This window comes from Phalacrocorax carbo, chromosome 3 (assembly GCF_963921805.1).
Source record: "Phalacrocorax carbo chromosome 3, bPhaCar2.1, whole genome shotgun sequence".
Lineage (NCBI taxonomy): Eukaryota > Metazoa > Chordata > Aves > Suliformes > Phalacrocoracidae > Phalacrocorax > Phalacrocorax carbo.
The window spans coordinates 129,641,260-129,658,793 of record NC_087515.1 but is presented as its reverse complement, the minus strand read 5'-3'; the positions used below and the strand labels follow the sequence as shown (position 1 = coordinate 129,658,793).

The window sequence follows — 17,534 nt, the reverse complement described above, 5'->3', positions numbered from 1 at the left end:
AGGTTTTAAAAAGCTCTAGTGCCCTGGAAAATGTTTAGAGGTGCTATTCTGGAGGGTCAGAGCACACACATGCCTATTGTAATGAATTCTTTAACCACCAGACCAGAGGCGCACACAAAGAAACAAAGGAGCATGACTGCAGCAGAGTTGAGGAGCTGCGGGAGGCACCAAAAAAAGGTATGTTAAAATGCTGGGATTGTGGCTGAATAAAAAAAAGGAGTACAGAAGTCTGTCACATTAAATGCAAAATCAGGGTGCAGTGTTGAGGCAAAAAAGACACATACCCCCTCAGAAAATACACAGACAGACACACACACAGACACACAGAGACACACAGAGACACACAGAGACACAGACACACAGCACACAGACACACACACCCCCCCACACCCCCGCACCCCCCCACACACACCCCCACACCCCTATATAAGCCAGGAATAATGGCAGAAGTGCCATCTGTGAAGGCCTGCAAGAAGCCATACAGGGCTGTGGCGTTCAGCATGGTCACAGCAAAGAGCACACTGCAGCAACCATGCGTCCCAGGGAGAGCGGCTGTTAAACTGCTTGGAACACTTCTGTCTGGAGTTGTGACAGCTACCAGGCAGCAGGGTAGAGCCCACTGCCCTCCCCAGTGGCAGGAGATGATGAACAATTTACAGGACAAGAGCAAAGGGTGAGTGAAACAGTCAGCACGTGCCAGCATTAGCGTCCACCCCTCAGCACTACCTCCAGTACTCGGCTGCAGGACAGCATGAATACCAAGCATCCTAGTTCAGCGCAGGGCAGGAAGCCACATCAAGAGCTGTTTAATCTACACCAACAACAGGGCAGCCATCCCTCGGTGCTGGAAGCTGAGGACCTGACTGACAATGACCAGCTCACCTTAACAATCCCAGTAACATCTACAGGTTGGTCTGTGCCCTCAGCTGTGGGGGGAATGGCGTGGGACCAGGCCCTAACATGCAAAACTGCAACTCATAAAACAGCGCAGAGCTCTTGGCTGACCTGCAGGGACCCAGGCCTCCCCAGAGCGCTCGCCTTCCCCTCAGCACCTGCCTACAGCACTGGCTGGGAGAGCAGCGCTGCTGCTGCAGGCTGCACACTGACGATTGCTCAGCTGGGGCTGTCAGTGTCACCAGCCTGGGAAGGGGAAATGTGCAGCAATCTGACAGGTACCCAGCAGCAAGGCCCTCAGCCAGAAAGCGGCTGCAAACTGTTACTTGCCAGAGAAACCAAACATTCTGCTGGCTGCAGCCTCCCCTGCTCTACCTGGGGAAGGAAACCAAGTGCATGGCTTGCCCGTGTCTCCAGACCACAGCCAGGTGTGCAGCAGGAAAAAGGCACCCCAGAGCAGAGCAGGCACACAGGGAGAGGTTGAAACCTGCTCACAGGGCACTTGTGTCCTCCCAGGCCTCAGCACGGTCAGCTCTTGGCTCCCATCAGTGCATATGACATTCACAGATGCTCAAGACACACGAGTCCAGCACAGCCTGGACCAGCTGCCCGCCAGGTAACAAGGGCCACCCTGGGCCCCAGCAGCCCTCAGCACAGGGGGAACAGCTCCCTTAGGGCCAGCAGATGAAGACGTGAGAGCTGCAGGGCAACTGCAGGCTCCATGAGCTCAGGGCAGAGCCCAGGCCCTTGCTGCAGGCAATGAAGCCTCACTGCTGGCAGTGCAGCAGAGACAGCACCCTGTACACTTGTGCACGGCACCCCATCCAGCACTCAAACCCGAACGACAACAGTAAAAAAAATCAAGTTTATTTCCCTATAAAGGCAGAGCTTTCCTTTAAAAACCAGCTCATTTAGCTCATCAGAGGGCACGGGGCTGAACTGCAGGGGCAAGGCCTTCCAAACTCACACCTCCAGGCCAAGAGCTATTGCTGCCTGAGGGTCATGCGTGCAGAGGAAGTCGTCCATCATCATCAGGGGGCTGCTCAGCCTCAGCTGGCACCAAAGGAGCAAAGGCAGGACAAACAAGCAAGGCAGGTCAGACACAGTGCAGCCCCAGGTGCACTGGCTGCATCCTGCAGGCTCAGAGCACAGGAGTGGCTCTGCGCACACTGGGGGCAGGCCGAGCAAGCAGCACTGGTCCCCCAGCCCGAGCTGGGAGCAGCTGCAGTTTGAGGCAGTTCATGCAGGCAGAGAGCAGGACAAGGAGCGGGTGTTGCAGTCTGTGCACTGCAGGGCAGCGGTGCCAGCAGACCCCGTGCCTGGTGGGCAGTGCCAGGGGCAGGAGCAGGTGCTGTCTGGCCTGGGTGCAGGCACAGGGTGAGTCCTGAGTGGCTGGTCCATTGTTGCAGAGATTTGGCTTAGCCCAGGGGAGTCTTGGGGCCAGCAGTGGTGAGGTCTCCAACCCCCGCCAGCCCCTGCCAGCTGTCTGGGGCTTGCCCCGAGTGGTAGCACAGTAGCTGTGCAGTAGGCGAGCTTGCTCTGGGCACGAGAGGTGCTGACTCTGAAAAGCAAGATGGAGGAAGAACCAGTCCGTGAGGCGTGCAGTTGGAACCAAGCACAGCCTGGGAGGGGAAGCAGACCTTCCCAGGTGAGCTATCAGCCCCCTCCCCTTGCAGAGGGGATCCCCTTTGCTGCTCATGCAGCAAAGCAGCACTGAAGGAAAGGACTTACCTGCTGGGCTGTGGGCTCCCCTCCCCAGCTCCTCCATGCTGCTTTGGAAGAGAACAGAGTACCCATCATACCCCAAGCAAGGCCTGCTGAGAGACACGGCATGCTCATGACCCTGACGACGAGGCATGGCACCGCAGTACCAGGCACTCAGTGCAGAAGGCCCTAGCCCACTTGCTACCAAACCCTTTCCCCAGGCCAGCCTGTCCCGAGGCTGCAAAGCCACATCTCCTTCCCATCAGGAGCTGCCACTTCACAGGGCCACATCCATTGCTCCAGTCTGTGCATGCACTGGTTCCCAGCTGACACCAGCTCAGACCAGGCTCAGCCCTGCAGCTCTGACAGACCCCATCCAGGTGCCAACTGCCAGGCACATGGTGAACAGCCACAACGGAAGAGGCCTCTCGCACCCACCACCACAGGCACTGCTGCAGGGACCTCTGGGTTAATCCTCCACTGCGGGACTGGCACCATCAGCTCCTCTGAAGCACATGACAGACACCACCAAGCTCAGCCCCAGGCACTAGTCCACACAGAAGTCAGCATCAGCAGGCCTCCATCCTGGCAAGCCCCAGGGAAATCAGTGGGAGGAGAGGGACAACTCTGAGTCCCACCTGAGAAGCCCCTCACTACAAGACATTAAAGCAGTGCAGTGTGTCCAGAGAAGGGCAACAAAGCTGGTGAAAGGTCTAGAGAACAAGTCTTAGAGGCGCAGCTGAGGGAGCTGGAAGGGTTCAGCCTGGAGAAAAGGAGGCTCAGGGGAGACCTTATCGCTCTCTACAACTGCCTAAACAGAGGCTGTAGCGAGGTGGGTGTTGGTTGTTTCTCCCAAGTAACAAGCAATAGCGCAAGAGGAAAGGGCCTCAAGTTGCACCAGGGGTGGTTTAGACTGGATATTAGGAAAAAATTCTTCACTGAAAGGGCCACCAAGCATTGAAACAGGCTGCCCAGGGAAGTGATTGAGTCACCATCCCTGGAGGTATTTAAAAGACATGTAGATGTGGTGCTTAAGGACATGGTTTAGTGGTGGACTTGGCAGTGCTAGGTAAACGGTTGGACCTTATGATCTTAAAGGTCTTCCTTTTCCAACCTAAACGATTCTATGATTCTAAGCGTGTCTGGATAGGTTGACCTCAGAAAAGAGTGACAGAAAATGAGCAAGTAACATCTCTGGATACATCCTGCGGGTCAGCATCTATCCCCAACAGCTCCACTACAAAAGCTGAACTGCAAGATGTGCCCCTCCACAGCAGCACTTGATCTCTCAGCTGACAGAGGCAGAGAGAGCAGCAGGAAGCTCCCCCCTGCTCCTATGCAGATCTCCTCCATGCTCCTACCATGCCCATGGCCCCAGCAGCTCCCCTTGCATGGGGGATAGAGAAGGAAACAAGACAGGGTTCACCAGAGAGATCTCTGAACATCAGAGATCCTTGATGCAGTCTCTCCTTCTTTCCCAGAAAGGTGATGGAGCAGTTCATCCTGGAGGTCATCCCCAGTCAACATGGATTCACCAAGGCAGGACCATGCTTGACCAACCTGATAGCCTTCTGTGATGGTGTGACTGGCTGGGTCAATGAAGGGAGAGCAGTGCATGTTGTCTATCTCAACCTCAGTAAGGCATTCAACACTGTCTCCCATAGCATCCCCATAGGAAAGCTAAGGAAGTGCGGGTTGGATGAGGGGACTGTGAGGTGGGCAGAGAACTGGCTCAACAACAGAACTCAGAGGGTCATGATCAACGGGGCAGAGTCTGGCTGGAGGCCTGTCACTAGTGGTGTTCCCAGGGGTCTGTGCTGGGGCCAGGCCTGGTCAACACATCCATCAGTGACCTGGATGATGGGACAGAGCGTCCCCTCAGCAAGTTCACTGATGACACCAAGCTGGGAGGGGCGGCTGATACACCAGAAGCTGTGCTGGCATCCAGCGAGGGCTGGGCAGGCTGGAGAGCTGGGCCCAGGGGAACCTCAGGAATTCAACAGGAACCAGTGCAGGGTCCTGCCCCTGGGGAGCAACAGCCCCCCGCACCAGCACAGGCTGGGGGGGACCTGCTGGAGAGTGGCTCTGCTGAGAGGCCCTGGGGGTGCTGGGGGGCAGCGAGGTGACCCTGAGCCAGCACCGGGCCCTTGGGGCCAAGGGGGCCAGCGGTGCCCTGGGGGGCATGGAAAGGAGTGTGGGCAGCAGGGCGAGGGAGGTTCTCCTCCCCCTCTGCTCTGCCTGAGTGAGGCCACATCTGGGGGGCTGCGTCCAGTTCTGGGCCCCCGTTTAAGAAGGACAGAGAACTGCTTGAGCAAGTCTAACGGAGAGCTGCCAAGATGATCAGGGTCTGGAGCATCTCCCTCGTGAGGAAAGGCTGAGAGACCTGGGCTTGTTCAGCCTGGAGAAGAGAAGGCTGAGGGGGGGATCTCATCAATGCTTATCAATATCTGAAGGGCGGGTGTCAGGGGGATGGGGCCGGGCTCTTTCCAGCGGTGCCCAACGCCAGGCCAAGGGGCCACGGGCACAAGCTGGAACACGGGAAGTTCCCCCTGAACATGAGGACAAACCCCTTCCCTGTGCGGGTGCCAGAGCAGGGGCACAGGCTGCCCAGAGAGGCTGTGGGGTCCCTTCCCTCGAGACATTCACCCCCCGCCTGGACGCGGCCCTGTGCCCCCTGCTCTGGGGGTGCCTGCTCCAGCAGGGGTGGGACGGGGTGAGCTCCAGGGGTCCCTTCTAGCCGCCACCGTTCTGGGATTCTGTGATTTTGTAACACAAGCAGCAGCTCGCCACCTACCCAGATACGGTTTCACAGATGTTATCTTCCTCCTCCTCTTCCTCCTCCTGGCGAAGAAAGAAACAGAACAAAACAGAACACCATGACACCTCGCTGCCTGGGCAGGTCTCTGCCAGGAGTGGGGCTGGGCTGCTCGGAGCCTTTTCTGGAGCAGCAGGGCAGTCCCCAGCCCCTTCACAAGACACAGTCACCCACCATGCATGACAGACAAAGGGTTCCTACAGGCAACAGGGGGAAAGATGGCACCTGCAGTGCTGAGCTGCTGAAATCCTCAGGGCTCAGGCGCACAGCCACACAAGGGGAGAGACAGACCACGCATTTCCCCTCCAGCCAGCAGATCACCAAACACAGGCTGTGAGCAGGGAACAAGCCACCAAGCTGCGACAGCTGGTGCACACAGCACACCTTTGTCCAGTGTCAGGAGTGGGGTGAGCACAACTTGCAGCTGGAGGGACAGGCAGAGGACCACCCGGCAGCAGGCTGTAAACAAGGATGACCCCAAGCACTGCCAGGCTGGGTCAGCACTGGAAGCAAGAGGCCAAGGACCAAGTGTCCAAAGGCTCCTGGGCAGGGACACAGTGAGACCGGCAAGGCTCTGACTGGCTCTGGACATGCAGTAGGTGTAATGCGGGTGGGCAGGGCTGAGCCTTAGCACAGGCTGGCAAGCTGATGACCAAAGGCTCCTCTCCTTCAGAGACAATATTGCACCCCTAGCCATGGCACCAAGTGTGCAGAACAGGTCCCAGTTCCCTGTCTGACAGTGCCAGCAGAGCAGGGCTGAGAGCTGCTGCAATGCTGGGCCTGCCAAGAGAGCTCCTGGAGCAAAGACCACCTGAAGAACCACACCTGCCTTATGACCCAGACAGAGCACAAAGTGCCCCTCTTCACGTCAGGCCACCATGTGTGAGGGAGGCTGCACAGATACCAACAGGGTCCTGGAAGGCCAGGAGGAGGGAATGGTGTAAGGATTACTCTTTTCCTGCTCTAATGTGAGACAGCCCTGGGCATGGGCCAGACTTGTACATACTGTACCCCAAACTGGTGTCTGAAGGGAGGGCTCCCCGGGGGGGCTGGCTCACTTGGTCTGCCGGGCTCACTGCTCTCCAAGACACATGAAGGGTGAAAGGGCTGTTCCTGCCTAGAGCCTGGGACAGGGCAAAAGCAGCAGAGTTAGTGCCTGCAACCTGGAGAAGGGCCAGCAGGGGATGTATAGGCAGGACTGTGGTCAAGGGACAGATACCCCTGCTGTGCTAGGGGGAAGGTGCAAACAAAGGGGGGAATCACTGCTCAGGGTAGGTACCACAGAAGGCAAAAAGAGTTCAGCATAGATAGCAGGGACACCCCCACCCCAGCTAGAGGTAAGGCAGGCTCCCCAGGTGGGGCAGTGGCAGAGAACACAACAGCAGGGACAACACACTCCCTGCTTGGTGTGTTTCACCAGCCAGGCCACGAGCCATCTCTCCTCCACACAGCCCAAAAGCGGGTCCCACACTGGAGACCCCAATCCCAGGGCTAGGCAGAGGGACGTGTTTGAGAAATTCCTCCTACCTGCATGTGCTGCTTCCCAGAGATCCAGTGCCATCTGGAAGGCCTGGGCCACAGTCAGAGTCACAGCCTGGGCCTGTGGACAAGAAAGAAGGCAAATGTCTGCTTCTGTCTGGGCCCTCAAGCCAAAATAACCCCACCGCCATGAGACCCGAGAGCCCCCAGGCCTCCCTCGCTGCCTTTCCCTGCAGAGCATGCACACAGGACGGCTTGATGCTGTGTCTGTCTACCCATGTGGGCCACCCATCCCCAAGAGATCTCAGAGGAGCTGGGACAGAAGAACCTCCTTTTGCTCACCACCCGCCTCTGCAGCATGTGAGCACACATGTGCTCCCTGGCTCCGTTTCCAGCTGATGTGCACAGGGAGCAAGGGCCTTCCTCCTCTCTCTGAAGGGGGAGAAGGAATGCCCTTGCTCCCACCCTTACCTCATGGAGCCAAGAGCAGAAGGGAAGTGCTTACAATCTTCTTCTTGGGCGAGAGAAAAGCATGGCACTCCAGCGCCCCGCTCTCCTGGCTCTGGGCAACATAAGCGAAGACTTTGTTCTGCAGCTTGTCTGTTGTGCAGTAGGAGATCCTGCAGGCAGAGAGCAGCTGCTTAGGGCAATAAGGGACCCCAGCACAGGTCTTCTGCTGTGTTCCCGGCACACCAACAAGCAGCGCTGACAGCTTGAGGCTTTAATTTGCCCCAGATGATCAGGCAGCCCAACCCCCCAGAAAGGGCCTGGCACCTACAGCTAGAAAGAGATCACTGCATCCACAGGCATTCCCTCCTGTATTGCCTCAGTGTGCTCCTCGGTCCGCTGATGCCCAGTTCAACCCCAATGCATGAACTCAAGCACTGATGCAAAAGGAGCACAGAAGGGTGGACAATTGCCTCCAAGGACATGACTGGAGGCCAGGAGGTAGGGTGGTCTACCTTGGCACATCAGCTCTGGTGCTGAGACCCCAATTTTGTACCAAGGAGATGACCTGTCTCTGCTTTCCATCTAGCCACCAGACTGCAGCCATGCTCCCCTCACACCCAGCACCCACAGACATCCAACCCAGCCAAAGCACATCTGGCAGCAGTACAAAAAGCCCACGTCAGCTCTCACAGCAACTGCCTTTATCCAGCCTGAGCAAGCTGCAGTCCATGGCACCCTCACCCCATTGCAGCCAGAAGGGCAGTCCCGTGTCAGTGGAGAGAGCCAGACATGCAGCCCTGCCCTAGCTGTGGGGGCTTTCCAACCACCAGCCTCAACATCCTGCTTGAATGCCAGAAGAGACAAGCAGGGCCCAGGGAGAAGACAGATGGACTGACCCAGAACTCAAGGGTGTGGCACAGCAGGGAGAGGGCATGGGCCTCAGGGAGCCAAAGGAAGACCTAAGCTTGAAGGTACCACTGACAGAAGGCCCAGCCCTCCCTGGCTACTCAAGATCCCATCAGTCTCCAGCTGGCTGCTGGGGAACACCCAGGCCCTCCACATGCCATGCCCACCTGTAGATGGAGATGTTCTCAACCATCTCCTTTGTGTCTGCATCCTGCAGCGAGATGCCCCTTGGAGACACTGTCAGAATCACCTTCTGGAACTTGCGAGCTCCCACCCGTGCCTGGCAGTGGGGAGACACCAGACACCTCTGCAAATCTGGCAAGGGTCTTCACCCCCCTCGCTGGCAGGAGTACCCCAGACTCTGTAGAGAGTGCCACCCACTTGGACCCTTGCTGCAGAGTCTCCTGCCGTAGGGATGGGAAAGCAGAGCTTGGAGATCAGGCATGCCCTGCACAGAACACCCCTGGAATCTGTTCACACTATTGCCATGCATACAGGAAAGGACAGGCCCCACCTCCCCCAGTACTTCGCCCTCCTCTCCATGCTGTGACAGACACAGCTCTGCTCCTAGCTGCATTCCTGGTGTGGGAGCAGGCAGTGGCAGCTGTCCTGCAGGAAGACAGCTCCACCCACAGCACACAGGCAGAAACCAGCCAGCCTCTTGTATGCCACCCTCCACTTGGGAACAGCACAGTTCCTAGCTGGGGTTCGGGGCTGGGACATGGACACTTCCCAGAGTCCAGGGGCTGGGCTCTGAATTGGCTTTTCTCCACCCCAGCACAGCAGGGCCCCAGGGCCAGGACTCACCGTGGCAACAATCCGGCGGATGGCAGCAGCAGCCATGTCTTCTCCTTTGGGTTTTTCTACCAGTGTCATGCCTAGATACTTGAGTGTGAAGCACATCCCATCAAGCAGCGGCTCCTGCATATCAGCCCAGCTCTCAGGAAGCTCTGCAAAGACAAAATCCCTTAGCAGCATAAGCCACATGCCAGTGGCCCCACAGCTAGTCCACCTGACCTTGTTGCAACTTCACTGCTCCCAGCAGGGCACTCTCCCAGTTCTGTGTCATTCTTGGAAGAAGAACAGAATGAGAGGACAGTTCACCCCCAAAGCTTTCAGTCCTCCATCCCTGGAGGTACCGGCTCTGTCAGAACAGATACTAAGCTCCTACACAGGGCCTCAGATGCTATCTGCAAAAACCTTGCACTTCGAGGTCTCATCTACTTCACTACAAGCAGGATGTGCTCTCTACTGAATTCATCTCAGCCCCCCAAAGCCACTGGCACTCCTCGGCAACAGCAGCATTTGCTACCACACTCAGTCAGATCAAAATCCCCAAGCTGTCACAGTGTAAAGCCAAACCCTCTGGTAGTTATCATTTGCAGCAGCAGGCTGCCACGAAGGGGTAGCTTGTCCAGCACTCGTGGTCCAAGCTGAGGTGACTGGGAAGCAACTGCACCACAAGGATTCTGTATTAAGGAAGAGCTCTGACTGGTATTTCAAGGATGCAAACTAGCTTCCAGGAAAACACATTTTATGGATGGATGCAATGCACAGATGGAGAAGGATCATTGGTTGGACTCGATGATCTTAAAGGTCTTTTCCAACCTAAACGATTCTATGATCCTACGAGAGCTCCCATGTGCATTACTTTGCAAGTCACAGAATTAAAGGGGCACCGGCTTCTGTTTCCTGTGTCCTCTCTTTTCAAACTCCATTGCTGCAGTCAAGAAAAGCAAACCAAAACCCAACCAAAACAAACAATGGGTAGAGTGTCTGTTAACTCAAGGAAGATTCCCTAGGGACAGTCCTCAGCATCTCCAGCTTCGTGTTCTGCCACATGGTAGATATGCTCGTAGAAGGAGCCCTGGCTCTACAGTCAGGTCTGACACCACTACTGTTGGCAGACAACACACAAAGCAAGCACTGTAGAAGCACCCATTCAACCTCTGCTCTCACAAGACAAAGCCATTGGCTTCAACAGAAAGTTCTCCCTCATCAGAGGAAAAAGCTTTAGTTATCAGACTAGTGTGCCACACACAAACGAACACTTCTCTCGTGCCAAGGGCTTCCCGGTGATAATTTTCAAGGAGAGCTGAAGCAGATATTAGCACACATTTACTCTCCTCAAATCCCAAAGGGCACGAGGATGGTGAGAGAGGAGATATGCAGAAAGGCTAAGACACAGGGAGACACAGACTCCCTCTCATGTTCTTGGGGATTCACCCCACAGAGGAGGGTAGGAACAGGAACACAGGAGTTACACGCTCGGGTACAAACACTGGGTTTGTACGATTCCCTAGGAATTGCCTAGGTATCTACTGTTCACGCTAAGCTAATACTTTGCAGAATTATTTTTCATCTCTTTGCTGGGATTAGCTCCCTGAACATTACTGGCACACTTGCAGAAGGCTTTGACTCATAACTGGAATAACCTGAACCCACAGGGAAATCAGGAGACCTTATTTGCACAGCATACTCCTGCACAAATTGCAACTACCAGGACACCACTCAGTACCATGCAGGCTTCGGGGATCTCTCCCCAGGGTAGAAGAGCACTGTCTCACTCTGAACTTTGAGTACACACGCACGACAGGGCTCTGGCATGTAGCAGTGAGCTCTGCTACTCCAGTAAAGCCTCTGGGCAGCTGTGACTGAGAATGCCCAGGCACAGCCCTCCTGCGGGGTCAGCCTCGGGACTCGCTGCAGGCGGCACGGCAGTCAGCCCGCACCCTGCCACACTGCACGCCTGTCCGCGCCTGCAGAGAACCAGGTGCGGTGGTTCGGGGAGGCCAAAGCCTGCACAGGCTGGGGAGGGTGTCTGCGGATGGGGCACAGTGCGCTCCGGCCGCTGGCACCGCCGGCACTGCCCGTCACGGCCACCCAAGGCCTTTCAGCCTGCGGGCGTGGGCGGCCTCGCTTCAAAAGTGGGGCAGGAGGCCGGCAGCCGGGGGAGCGTGGCAGGGAGGGCCGGGCAAGCAGCCCGCAGAGCTGCTGCCCGCCTCAGCCTGCAGCCCCGCAGCCGGCCCCCAGGTACCGCCGCAGCCCGCTCCACAGCCCCCGCGCTGCCCCACAGTGCCGCCAGCCCGCCCCGGCCCGCGGCCCCCAGCACGGCCACAGCCCGTCCCCCGCACGGCGGGCCCCCGGCTGCTCCCCACAGCACCGCCACCCTGCCCCTGCCCGCAGCCAGAGCCCGGACCCCGGGCCCCACACTGCTCCCCACAGCGACGCCGGCCCGCCCCGGCCCGCGGCCCCCAGCTCGGCCACAGCCATGCCCCACACCGCTCCCCACGGCAGGCAGCGGCCGCGTCCCGGGCCCAGCCAGACCGAGATGCGGGCTTCTTGCCCCACCCGCGGCGCACCGGCACCGGTGATGTCCCGCCCGGCCCCGGCCCGCAGCCCCCGCCCGCTCCTCGGCAGCCGTGACCCGCACTCACTGCGCCGCCGGCGGAGCCCCAGGCCGTGCCGGGCGAGGCGCGGGCTCCGCAGCACGGCGCGCCCTGCCGCCCGCAGCGCCTCCATGCCGGAGCCGGAGCCGGAGCCAAGCTCTGCCGGTATCGCGGCGGGGGGGCGGGGCCGCTGCTGGACTCGGCGCGCTGACGTCAGCAGCGGCGGAGGCGCTGGGGTTGCCGGGCAACGGGGGGCGGGGCGAGTTGGGTCCGGCGGCGACGGCGGCGGTCCCGGTCCCGGTCCCGGTCCCGGCGCTCGGCGCGATGCAGCTGCGGCATGTGCGGACCCTGCTGGCCCCGCAGGTGGGGCCGGGCCGGGCGGGGGGGGCGTGGGCCGGGCCGGGGGGCGGCGGTGCTGAGGCTGTGCGTGCCCCGCAGGACGGGACCGCGCGGGTAACCTGCATGGCCTGGTCGGCCAGCAGCGCCCGGTTCGCCGTGTGCACCGCGGACCGGGTGGTGCTGCTGTACGACGAGCAGGGCGAGCGGCGCGACAAGTTCTCCACCAAGCCCGCCGACGCCAAGGTGAGGGCCCGGGGCCCGGCCGGCCCCCGCCGGGGCCTGCTGCAGCGGGACGCAGCCGTCTGCAGGCCGGGGAAGCGCGCCTGCGGCAGGCCAGCCTCGCCCTGTGGTTCACGCTGCCCTCCTCTCCGCAGTACGGCAGGAAAAGCTATGTGGTCAAAGGCATGGCCTTCTCCCCAGACTCCACCAGAATCGCCGTCGGCCAAACGGACAACATCGTCTACGTCTACCGGATTGGAGAGGAGTGGTAAGTCTGGTGGCGAAGTGCCCGGTGCTGCAGCCGCGAGGGGGGCGGCTCTCTCCTTCCTGCTGTGCAGTGGGCTTTCTGGGCGTTGATGCTTCCCGCGTCGGTGTCCTGGCCTGCTCCTCAGCCCGGTACACGCTGAGCATCTAACCTGCAGTGAGTCACTCAGATATTCTGTGGTGAGCAGCAGATAGGATTTCCTTGAACACAGCCCTTGTGGAGCCCTGTGTGAATGTGTGCCGGCTGAGCTTAGCGTCACAGAATCATAGAATCGTTTAGGTTGGAAAAGGAAGACCTTTAAGATCATAAAGTCCAACCGTTTACCTAGCACTGCCAAGTCCACCACTAAACCATGTCCTTAAGCACCACATCTACATGTCTTTTAAATACCTCCAGGGATGGTGACTCAATCACTTCCCTGGGCAGCCTGTTTCAATGCTTGGTGGCCCTTTCAGTGAAGAATTTTTTTCCTAATATCCAGTCTAAACCACCCCTGGTGCAACTTGAGGCCATTTCCTCTTGCGCTATTGCTTGTTACTTGGGAGAAACAACCAACACCCACCTCGCTACAACCTCTGTTTAGGCAGTTGTAGAGAGCGATAAGGTCTCCCCTGAGCCTCCTTTTCTCCAGGCTGAACCCCTCTAGCTCCCTCACACGTCTGAGACTTGTTCTCCAGACCCTGCCCCAGCTCTGCTGCCCTTCTCTGGACACGCTCCAGCCCCTCAGGGGCCTTCTTGTCCCGAGGGGCCCAAACCTGAGCCCAGCACTCGAGGTGGGGCCTCCCCAGGGCCGAGCACAGGGGCCCCATCCCTGCCCGGCTCCTGCTGGCCACCCCAGTGCTGACACAAGCCCGGGGACTGGTGGCCTCCTTGGCCACCCGGGCACTGCTGGCTCATGCCCAGCCGGCTGTCAGCCCCCACCCCCAGGGCCTTCTCCGCCGGGCACTTCCCAGCCCCTCTGCCCCAGGCCTGGGGCGCTGCCTGGGGTTGGTGTGACCCAAGGGCAGGACCCGGCACTTGGCCTTGTTAAACCTCATACAGTTGGCCTAGGCCCATCAATCCAGCCTGTCCCGGTCCCTCTGCAGAGTCTTCCTGCCCTCGAGCAGATCGACACTGTCACCCAACTTGGTGTCACCTGCGACTTACTGAGGGTGCACTTGATCCCCTCGTCCAGGTCATTGATAAAGATATTAAACAGAACTGGCCGCAATACTTGGCCCTGGGGAGCACCACTTGTGACCAGCTGCCAACTAGATTTAACTCTGTTCACCACAACTCTTTGGGCCCGGCCATCCAGCCAGTTCTTTACCCAGTGAAGCGTACGCACATCCAAGCCATGAGCAGCCCGTTTCTCCTGGAGATTGCTGTGGGAAATGGTGTCAAAGGCTTTGCTGAAGTCTAGGTAGGCAACACCCACAGCCTTTCCCTCATCCACTAAGCAAATCACCTTGCCATAGAAGGGGATCCCATCAATCAGTTCCCCGGATCCTCTTTCTGGCCCTTCTTCTAGAAGGGTGTCGGGTTTGCTAACCTCCAGTCAACTGGGACCTCCCTGGTTAGCCAGGATGCTGCTGAAGGATTGAAAGTGGCTCGGTGAGCACTTCTGCCAGCTCCCTCAGTACCCTTGGGTGGATCTCAACCAGCCCCGTAGAGTTGTGTGGAGCTGTAGCTATAAAGCCTATGCTGCTGTCCCCTGTTTCATGGATGTGGAACTGTGGCACACACCTGCCTCACTTCAGCCTCATTTGGTGGCATGTGTTGTGTTAAAGGAGCTCAGAGAGGCAGGTCACAAGAATTTTGGAAGCTCAGAAGTTGCTTTTTTTGAAAATTTTCTGCCTAAAGTTGGTTTGTGATAGACCAACAGTGTATAAAACTTAAATAGTTTGTGTTTGACGATACTAAAATAGACCGAATGCAGACAGTAGGGTAGCCAGAGTGGGCAGTATTACTAGCTTCACTGATAGTAATTTTCATCTACCTTTTTCTGCAGGGGTGACAAGAAGGTGATATGCAACAAGTTCATCCAAACGGTAAGACCCAGACTCCTGTTTAATTCCATTTTCTTCAGTATATGTAGTTCTGTTCTGTTGCTCTGGCGGTAAGTGAAGAAAGATGTTGGTCGGCCTTTGTTTCTCTGTGGTTGAGCTGCTGCACTGACTGGTCATGACATTGGAATAGAGTGTTATGAGGAAAAGAGAGCAAGAGGGGCTTGGTGTTCCCTTGTCCCTTTCCTGGACATCATGGTTATCCCAGGTATGGGTACCTGTAGCCTCACTGGAGAGTTCTTTCATTGTTTATTGCCTGCTGCCTGCTGCAGGACTAGCTTCCTGCCCCTCTGACTCTCCTTTGCTGCAGCACCTAGCTAACAGCCTGGTGGAAGGCTGCTTGCGTCTCACAAGGTTTAGAGGCTGTGCACAGCATGCGTACAGTTTTCTGTATTTTTAATGCAGTGGTTCATTTCTGTTTTGCTCATTCTCTCATTTTCCCCATGCCTTTTCTAACGTTTCTATCATAATAAATCCTTTATTTTTTCTCATGCTATACGTGTGGTTGCTTACCACTGTGTCCAGTTTTCTCCTGTAGCTAAGCATTGATATTTACAATTTTTTGCGTGTGTTTAATCAATGTTAGAGATCATTTGTTGAGCTCTTTCCCTCTCCTGACATTTGCAAAACCTGTTGGGCACTTTTATACATCTTGTGAATACAGTGACACTATTCTGCTCTACTGGCAAACAAGGCATCCTGCTAGAGGGTCAGGATGAGTATGTGCAAGTTTGACTTTTTTACACAAGTAGCTGAGCACATTACCACTTTGTGAGGCCTGTTACTAAGCTACCACTGGGCTGCTTGTGGTTGTGTTAGACTGAAAATAAGGGTCTGGCAGATAATGACGGAAATAGACTGATGTCTGGGAAACAGGTGTAATAAAAAAATGGGTCTTGGTCATTGGTTGGACGTATAAATTATGATCAGCTGAGGTATCCAGGGACATTTTGGTATCTGATTGTAGCTGTGATTGCTGATGTGAATGGTAGGAGTTGGGGATAGAAGGTGAGATGAATAAATTAGACATATATATATGTCTAAAGTGGGCCCAAGTGCTTAAAATGGAACAGATGAGCCAGTGAGGCTAGTGCTGGTGGCACAGTGCCAAACACCAGCCTTATTGACTGAAATTCTTCAGTTTAAATTTGAAATTATTTCATTAACTCTCTTCGTCCTCTCTTACAGTTGGGTTTCATGCTCAGCTTTATTCGTCCTGACCCCCACCTCAGATTTTGAGAATACCTTTGGTTTTGATTTAATGAACCTGTTCCTACCTGACCTACTTGGTAGCATCTGATAGCCTTCTTGCTTGTAAATGAAAAATATAAATAAAGACTATTTCTGATGCATCAAATGAAGATTCAATGTACAAATATTCTCATATCTATTATAGAAGCTAGCAGAGTCAAATTATTTTCATGTTTTATACTTGTTGTTGTAACAATCATGATTTTGTACATTTAAAAATAGCACGTGGAAAACCACACATCTGATCAGTGAGTAATCCTCCCAGAAGAGCATCCATATTGAACACACCTAGTATAACTCTGACGCCCTGCTTTAGCCCTTCTGAGCCTATTACTTTACTTCAGCTCACTACTACCTAGTTCAAGATTCATCATGGAGGGCCTCAATCCTACTTTAAGGTCTGTCCAAATGCACCCACCTCTCCTCTTTCTTGGTCTCAGTGGTGTCTTACTGTTCATAAGCTGTCTTATGTAGCAATGGGGCAAGAAGCTTTCTAAGTAGGTTGGAGCTTTTATCTCTCTTTTTACCTCCTTGGCAGAGTGCCGTGACCTGCTTATTGTGGCCAGCGGAGAATATCATTGTCTTCGGTCTTGCCGAAGGAAAGGTAGAGAAACTTGTTATTTGCCTGATTTTCTTGTCGATGCAGCAGCTACAGGGGCCTGCAAGCACCTGGGCTGCAGGGTAGGAGCCATTACTGTGTGGCACTGGGCATGGAATAGCCACAAAGGCATTACAGCACTGACTGGAATATTCCAATTCTGCTTCCCAGTTAGTCCTTGGAGGTTCTACTGGATCAGTTGGTCCTTTTCCCGAGCCTTTCTAGAAATATGGAAGCGTGACTCCAACTTCTCCCCTGCTTCTCCAACCTACTGGAAAGCAATGATCTTCCTGTTATTTCTGGCGTTCATCATGGACTGGGAAATCTCTGGGGGCGTCACACTGGGGGAAATGCACATTCTGCAAACAGAAGCAACATTGATCAGATTCTCTTTCTCAGGTTCGTTTAGCAAATACAAAGAACAACAAGTCTTCCACCATTTATGGGACAGATTCCTATGTGGTCTCGCTAACTTCCAAGTGAGTATGGCATTGCTTTAGCCTACACTGCTTTGGCTCAGTCTCCTACCCGCTATTGGCCCTGGCATAACTGGTGGCACCCTGGGAGTTTGCCAGAGTGTCTTTCTGCTGTCAGTTCCTTGTTGAGATAATAAAAAACTGCTTCCCAGAAGGAATTCCTTCCTAAAATCTGAAACCTGTCTATGCTGCACTGGCCCATGCAGTTTGATTATCCCCCAAACACATTTCATGATGGGAGAACCCATGAGATTACTTGCATACATTGATTTATTTGAATCCATGACATTATAAAGATTAAACTTGTCAACTTCATCTAGCTAATTACTGACATTAGTCAAGTTTAAGGAGTAAAAAAAATAAAAATATTCTGCCAAATAAAACTGTGACAAGGCTATAATTAGAAAAATAACCATGAAGTGCAATTTTAAATTATTTTAATTAGATTTCCTTTTAACGACTTTAGTTTCCTTCACCTAAAAAATTTAAGATGTTATAGTCCTTACAGCGGGATTTTCACTAAATGGTGTCCTTCTGTTTTTTGAGTGATAAGGAAATTTAAAAAATTAAGCTAGTCTAGGACTCTGACTTCCTACTGCTGAGAAGTCCCTTCCAAAGTCTGTCTGTCTTTGCCTCCATTCCAGAAAGCTTCTATTTCCCCCCTCTCTCTTCCTCTCTCTTACCCCCCACTCTTTCCCCCACCT

The 17,534-nt window shown here is 55.2% G+C and overlaps 2 protein-coding genes across 14 annotated transcripts in view; one reads left to right on the top strand and one right to left on the bottom strand.

The window, feature by feature from the left end:
* Positions 1–1,740: 1,740 nt before the first annotated feature.
* LOC104049645 (low density lipoprotein receptor adapter protein 1) lies at positions 1,741–11,989 on the bottom strand. Of its 10 annotated transcripts, none has more exons than XM_064448493.1 (9): positions 11,686–11,985; positions 9,056–9,198; positions 8,416–8,528; positions 7,398–7,512; positions 6,941–7,013; positions 6,420–6,537; positions 5,393–5,439; positions 2,626–2,711; positions 1,741–2,455 (listed from the first exon to the last, which is right to left on the bottom strand). In XM_064448493.1, exons 1-9 carry the CDS (start codon positions 11,768–11,770, stop codon positions 2,036–2,038), a joined length of 1,200 nt encoding a protein of 399 aa, XP_064304563.1. In that variant the 5' UTR covers positions 11,771–11,985; the 3' UTR covers positions 1,741–2,035. The 10 variants fall into 10 exon arrangements, 9 of the variants coding, with proteins under 9 accessions (XP_064304563.1, XP_064304565.1, XP_064304567.1 ...); XM_064448495.1 differs by having other exon boundaries at positions 2,626–2,666; XM_064448497.1 differs by having other exon boundaries at positions 2,626–2,663.
* Positions 11,877–17,534, top strand: part of IFT172 (intraflagellar transport 172) — a 44,781-nt gene continuing 39,123 nt past the window's right edge. For all 4 annotated transcript variants that reach the window (XM_064448484.1, XM_064448483.1, XM_064448485.1 and 1 more), the window contains exons 1-6: positions 11,877–12,000; positions 12,076–12,219; positions 12,351–12,463; positions 14,451–14,490; positions 16,295–16,360; positions 16,754–16,833. In XM_064448484.1, the coding sequence (XP_064304554.1) occupies positions 11,962–12,000; positions 12,076–12,219; positions 12,351–12,463; positions 14,451–14,490; positions 16,295–16,360; positions 16,754–16,833 (482 nt within the window). In that variant the 5' untranslated portion in view covers positions 11,877–11,961. The remainder of the gene's footprint in view (positions 12,001–12,075; positions 12,220–12,350; positions 12,464–14,450; positions 14,491–16,294; positions 16,361–16,753; positions 16,834–17,534) is intronic.